At 41.6% G+C, this 7418-nt stretch overlaps 1 protein-coding gene across 1 annotated transcript; it reads left to right on the top strand.

Annotated features, from left to right (window-relative positions):
* Positions 1–286: 286 nt before the first annotated feature.
* On the top strand, positions 287–2077 carry rgs16 (regulator of G protein signaling 16). Its single transcript, XM_079655724.1, has 5 exons — positions 287–415; positions 652–735; positions 845–906; positions 1030–1196; positions 1321–2077. Exons 1-5 carry the CDS (start codon positions 372–374, stop codon positions 1516–1518), a joined length of 555 nt encoding a protein of 184 aa, XP_079511850.1. The 5' UTR covers positions 287–371; the 3' UTR covers positions 1519–2077.
* Positions 2078–7418: the final 5341 nt, after the last annotated feature.

Genomic DNA, 7418 nt, shown 5'->3' with positions numbered 1-7418 from the left:
GTTTTGAAAGAGTAGGGTGGAAAGAAAACACTTAAAGCTTAACCGCTGTGTTTTCAGGGACAGGCAAGAAAAACAGTGTACTGTTCATCAGTGGCTTTTATCAACTCACAGTAATTCCCCAGCCTTGTCCTTGCAAATCCTCCCCCACTTCAGCGTCTCTCTCTTTCTCTCTCTTTCCCTCTACCTCTCTGTGATTGGATGAGAGGCTTTGTGATATGTACGAAGCAAAGGAGGTAGGACTATAAAGTCTCTGCTGTGGCTCTGTTCCGACACACAGACAACCTTGCTCCCTACTGAGCTTCTCTAAACGGATATTTAACTGCCATCTCAACGACATATCACCTCTACTACCTCCAACCTGCTGCTACAGAATGTGCAAAGGACTATCATCACTGCCTGCAAGCTGCTTAGAAAGGTACATGAAGCTACATGCATGGTGGATGTTTGGGGATATGAAAAACACTGTCTTTGTGTATCTGTGTAGAACCTTTAAGACGCTAAAAGAGTGCTGGTCTGAGCTTATGTTTATTGTAGACTTAGTACTCAGTGTGGATAAATGCAGTGCTGAATTTTACTGAAGAATAATGACGTGTCAGTATGCAATCAATGTAGTGTGAAATATAAAACTAACCTTTATTTTTTTTCTAACAGGGCTATGGAGCTAAAAGAAAGACTGAGAAGCATTTTGCTGAATTCGCATTGGAATACATCCTGCAGCAAAATGGAGAAAAACAAGTAAGCATCACATTTATTGTACTGTTTATTAGTACCTATTCATTTGAAATGTATTGTGAGCTTGAATACAATTACTGGTTTATACTAATCTTGCTTCTTTTCTGTTCAGGCCAACCCTGGAGGAATGCCTTGGGTGGAAGCAGTCCTTTGAAAAACTCTTGTCAAGCAAATGTAAGTATAAATAAAAAGTCTGATACATCTGCACACCAAAAAACATACGCAAATACATGCCACATGCAGCCCCTGCAGTAAAATTATGTGCTTTAACTAATCAAATATCCTCTCTTTCTTCAGATGGACTGTGTGCCTTCACAGCTTTCCTGGTGTCTGAGTTTAGCGAGGAGAACATTTCCTTCTACTTTGCGTGTGAAGACTACAGAAATACCAAGTCTCCTGCCAAACTGCCAGCCAAAGCCCAGAAGATCTACGATGAATTCATCGGCTTTGATGCTCCACGAGAGGTAAGAAAGCATCCATCTCAAACGAGTAAAATATTAATCCTTATAGATGATGGGACCCAAGAAACAAATGTATTCCCGTAGCCTCTAAGTAACTAATCATGATGTCTCCTTGTCTCTTTTATAGATTAACATTGACCATGAAACTCGTGACATCACCAGAGCAAACATCCAGGAGCCGTCAACCGATGCCTTCGACCCGGCCCAGCATAAGATCTACATGCTGATGGCTAAAGACTGCTACCCTCGCTTCCTCCGCTCACAAGCCTACAGGGATTTAGTTTGCCAAGCCAAACCCAGCGCCACGGCAACCAAGAAGCCCTGAACTCTCTCCATTAAACGATGGAGTGTTCTTAGTTGATCGCCCTCAACGGTTGAGAAGGCAAAGCTAAACGTTAGGTACTGCACCATGAAGCTGGTCTCTGGTACAGAAACGTCGGATTGTCCCAGGAGCGGCCGTAAATGGCCGTGCTCGGTAGATGCCCGAAGGTTGAAGAGATAGGGGAAACGGTGGATCCCTTGAGTGAACTGTTGTGTGAACACAGATGAAGTTTGGACATTACAATTAAATAACGGTACAACAGACTGAGTGCCAATCAAACAGGAAGAAAGAAAGAAAGCACTTTTATTTGCCATGAACTGATTTTTGTGGCTGTGGTGTGCAATGTTTCTCAGTTAAAGTCTTACACTCTTCGTGAACAGGCTTGTATGGTCCTTTATGATTTTGTATTTATTTTAATGTATTTGCCTATAATATGTCTCTTGTTTTCTTACCCAACACAATGAAAAACAGAGATTTAATTTATATAATATAATATTTATTTAATTATATGTTGTATTTATTTGTATGTACTTAAATAAATTATTGGAAAAACATGCTCAAATGGGTTGTCCTTATTGAAAAATAACATGTGGTGATAACACATTTATTATGACACTCTATGGGAATTATAGGAGTCACACATACTTGGTCAATTGACTTACATGGAGATCAAAGGTCAAGTGGAGCACTGTATTAACACACCTACGAGCAAGCTAAAAAAAAAGTCTGCATGTTTAATCATTCAAATTGCCTGATATAAAAAGTACAATGGTATATTTGCACTCTATCATGAGGCATTTTGCAGCTAATGTTGTGCACAACTGTTAATCACCTAGGGAACCACTCGTAAAGAACACAGACAATGACAGCAGCCGCCTGCTCTCAGCTTTTGTCCCATATCATGCGAATGAGAAAGAGCCCTCTAGCGAACAGGAAGCACAAAGAGATTATGCGACGGCATTAACGTAATAGATAGAGCAATACATGTTATTATCACCTTAGCAACTGTTTGCACACGCTCAACAACTTCAGGTAATAAATGACAGCAAAACCACTATCTGTCTGGAGAACGACTTACACTGTGGGCTAACCAAGCATGCAGGAAACACATAAAGGATGATGTGGCGGCCTCTGGTCATAATGCATTAACTACAGAAGTTATGCTATTATCTAATTTGTTCTCATTAAAATGTACAGCCACTATGATAGCTTTGATCAAGTACATTTTGCCAGCAGGCAGTACAACATGTGGCTGGATGTCTACTCTGCATATTCAGATTTCATCAGTGTAGAGTGGCGCCAGTTTGAGGTGGACAACAGCTGGTCCAAAGGCCTGATGAATATAAACATCTCATAATGCTGACACCAACTCCATAGTGACCCTTTGACATTTGTATCTTGATCCAAGCATAACAACGGCCATCTGTAATACAGGTTGTACTACTTGTACTTGTAAATGTTGACACATTGTGAATAATGTGGTATCAGTTTTTAGTAGTAGGTGAATACTAGGAAGACATACTCCCAGTAAGCCTCCAATGATTATTTATCTAATTGTTGAGCCAACTTACAAAAATGAATGGCCAACTGTTTTTATAATACCTTAATCTTCAAGTAATTTTTTCATTCAAAAATGGCAGAATATGCTGTTTTCAGCCTCTTTATTATGGAGATATCTTACTTTTTTCACTTATTATATAATATAAATAAAATAATATTTGGGTATGAAATTAACAAAACAACATATTTTAGACATCACCTTTGCATTTGATTAACTTGGATGGACACAGTTAACTTTTTTCAGATGGGTCCAAAAGAGTTAGTAAATAAATCTAGAAACGTATTGACGGATACATTCAAACTGAGAAATATTTTTAGCTGCATTCCTACTCAAAATAGCATTCAACTGTGGGTGCATGTTACGTAAAGCAAAACATTTAGCAATTAAACAATATTGTGTTTCTTCTGAAAGTTAGTGAAGACTTCACAAGCGCTTAAAGTGAATATTGAGGTTGGATCCATCAAGCAGATAGATATGAATGATTTCTGGTGTTACCTCACATTTGAGTATTTCTGCCCCCTAATGGCCACAAAGGAATTAAGGCAACATTTAATATTTCATATATCTAGTTTTTGGCCAACAAAATCTAAATGTCAACAGATTGTGTTTATGTATATAACTGCTGCCTGCAAGTATTTGCCTAAATTGGGCCTTTATTTACAGAATGTGAGGTAATGGTTGTAACCCTGCACGGACCACGCGTAGTATTTTCACCACAGATTATTTTTAAAGGTTAAAGCTTAAAACTAATGCTGTCAAAATCATCGCGTTAACGGTGGTAATTCATTTTTTGAATTAATTGCGTTAAAATATTTAACGCATTTAACGCATGTGCAGAATGGCCCGCCCCATACATCCCACCAGTGGCAGCGCCAGGGTATGGCTGGGGTAGCCTACACCCGCTGGCTACACCCATACCAAGAAATATGATGTTAAAGTAAGTGAAATAAAGTCCGCTAACTCGCGCCGAGAATTGCACAGACAGCAGTTAGTAAGATTGATTTCAGTAGCCTTCTCAATAGAACATCTTTGATAATGTCTTCTGGCCAATCAGAATCAAGATAACGGCGTGGTGTTGTTGCTGGAAGTCCCTACGGAGAATACTTTTGCTGTAGTACAGGGGTGCACCGGGGTGCACATAACTGGTTATGTGCGTAATCTGAAATGCGTACCGTCACTTGTGTCACAAAGCGCATTTTCGTACCGACGTACTTGTGAAGCTTTTCCAGAAGGCGGTTAGATCACCGGAAGACAGAGTCGGTCTCCGTGTGCACAGACAGGGCTGCTGTTGACGTCGGTCTGTACAACGGAATTGTGCCAAAACTACGCCAACCGGCTGCGGAGGGAGACTCCCCCCTTCACTGGAGAACTGCGCTAAAACAGCTGATCACAACGTTCACGGTAGGCTTGTTTGAGACGCGTTGCGGCTCGCCTCGAAAGTAGACGAGAATAGCCGATCGCAGCCGGGAGAGGTCTCAAAAAGCTCGCCTAAAGTCGGACAGCTCCGAGTCGGCTTCTTCTTCTTCTTCGCCTACTTCTTCTTCTTCTCTCGGTTTTTGGCGGATTGCAAACAACTTTAAAGAGCAACTTGCAGGTGAGAGACACCAGTGAATAAATGTGTAGGAAAATTATGAATACACTAGATTTTCCCAAAAATATACAGAAATATACACTACAGTGACATCTGGCGTCGTTTTAGTAAGACATTTTCACTTCCGCATAAAAAAGCCTCCACACGTGACCTCCCGCGTGTGACGTAACATGGGGGAAACAAGGGGGAGAGCGGCCGGTCTAGCGTATGAATAAACATGGATCACAATGCTAGTTTTGACACAGAAGAGGTTGAAAATATATATTCGAATGCACATGATTATAATTATGAGCCTGCTAGGTGTCCAAGAGACCAGGAGCAGCCAAGGATTAGAAAAAATAACGGCCATCGGAGAGAAATGGAGCTTTGGTGGGTGGAGAACCAGTGGAGAAGAGAGCAGCTGTCTTAGTGAGTGACCGGCGTTAGCATGTGAGCACAACATTGTAAAGTTAGCAATCCTATATCAGGCTATAACTAAAGTAGTATTGATAATATAGTAACGTTACTGGCAGGACTGTTGATACTGATCCATAACAGAAACTAATGCGCAAGTATCAGCAGTATCTCGCGTTACCTAATGCAACTCCACACTACGGTGCTGACTGGAGGGGAGACGCGAGATACGGCTGATACTTGACGATCTGGCGGAGAAAGGTTGTGGAGCCTCCGTTGAAATGCCGTTGTAAATGGCTTGATGGAAAGCAGGTGTGTAGTCGGGGAGGGTGCACAGCTGATTGCAGCAGGTGAGTGGAGGTTGAGCCGGGAGCCAGGAGTGACAGCCACCACGCACACACAAACAACACAGACAGGGGGAAACAAACAAACACAAAGGAGACGGCTGGAGCAGTACAGCCACCAAAGCGTTAACTCCACACTACGGGTGCCGTGTACCGGAGGGGAGAGAGAGAGCAGTGAAGGGGGGAGAGAGAGAGCAGGGAAGGGGGGGAGAGAGAGAGCAGGGAAGGGGGGGAGAAAGATGTAATACGGTTTCTTGATAAAGCTGTGGAGACGGAGTATGTGCTGCAGGGAGGTGGATGCACAACGCAACGCACCTGGGAACGAACGCTAGCTCCGGTCCTTTTCCCGTGAGGGAAACTGTGGACTCGATGCCCTGACAGGCTTGAGTTTGTGCAACCTGCACAAACACAAGCTCACCATGATTACAAATGGTGAAATGCAATGTAAAATTACCGAAAAAATACCAGCTCACTAAATCACAACCGCTCAAACCAACTACAAACTACTACCGCGGATTGGGCAGAGAACGAGTCCGAGAAAGTGAACTCCCCCATGTGACGTAATATGACGCGTTTGACGTATGACATAAAAAAAAAGCAGTTTTAGTAGCAGAGCTCAAAACGGCTCCTTTTCCTCTGAATTCCTGCCCTTATGTCTTGTAAAACATATCAAATCCTGCATTAACATTTTTAATTGTAATTTTCAGGCAAGGTTAAGCATAAATGTAGTCAAAAAAAAAAACTGCAAGTTGCTCTTTAAGGTGCATACCGCCTCCGGAGTCGGCTTCACTCGGTTTGCATTTATAGAGAATGCACACGTGTGTAATCGTTAATGTCAGACATGTACGAAGTAAATACATTTGTTCCTGCTCAAGATTAGATTCAACTATATTGTTATTGCACAGATTACAGGTACTGAGACAACGAAATGCAGTTTAGCTTCCAACCAGGAGTGCAACAAGCAGTAAAGTGAAAAGTAATGTACACAATCTACAGAATAAAATATAGAATGAATTGAATGATGAATAAACAGTGAGGGGTATGATTATACACAGCAGCCTGTGAGCAGTATGAACAGTGTGTATGAATATGCTAAGATATATAAAGTATGAAAACGGTAAGCAGTGCAAGTATAGTATAACATATATAGTTCTCATTCATAACACTCCGTTCGATGTCTCACTATGGGATGCGCCTCATCGCGGAGCAAACAGAAGCATCAATTTCATTACGCCAATCCTCAGAGGCGCGGGAAGGTATTTTGAGTGGGGGTGCTGAGGTGCTGGACTCCAGTGAACACTATTACGGGCACTATAGAGCACGCACAAAAAAACTCCCCACACGCAAACACACAGTAAACGTGTAAGAGTGTAAATAAACCAACCCACTGCTATAATCACACTCTTGACCTTGTTCTGACTTATGGTATTGAAATTGAGCAACTATTAGTCGAACCGCATAATCCTGCTTTATCCGACCATTTCTTAGTAACTTTTGAAGTACTGTTACTAGACTACAAAGCATTAGCCAAAAGCTCCTGCAGCAGAAACCTATCTGTTAGTGCTATAGCCAAATTTAAGGAAGAGATTCCACCAATACTTAACTCGATAGCATGTCTGCATGTAGGGGAGGAAACTTATAAAAAATGTACACCACCCCAAATTGATCATGTTGTTGATAGTGCTACAGATGCGCTGCGAATAAAATTAGACTCTGTTGCTCCTTTGAAAAAGAAGAAAATAAAACAACATAGATTAGCTCCATGGCATAATGCCGAAACCCGCAAAATAAAGCAAAAGTCGAGACAACTTGAAAGGATATGGCGTTCCACTAAACTTGAAGAATCTCGTTTAATTTGGCATATTACTCTCAATGAATATAAGAAAGCACTGCGTAAAGCGAGAGCAGCATACTACTCTTCATTAATAGATGAGAATAAGAATAATGCAAGATTTCTTTTCAGCACTGTAGCCAGGCTGACAGAGAGCCACAGCTCGACTGAGCCTTCTATTCC

The sequence above is a fragment of the Notothenia rossii genome, assembly GCF_949606895.1.
Source record: "Notothenia rossii genome assembly, chromosome: 1".
Lineage (NCBI taxonomy): Eukaryota > Metazoa > Chordata > Actinopteri > Perciformes > Nototheniidae > Notothenia > Notothenia rossii.
The sequence above is the reverse complement of the archived record's forward strand: the minus strand, read 5'-3'. Positions and strand labels throughout refer to the sequence as shown.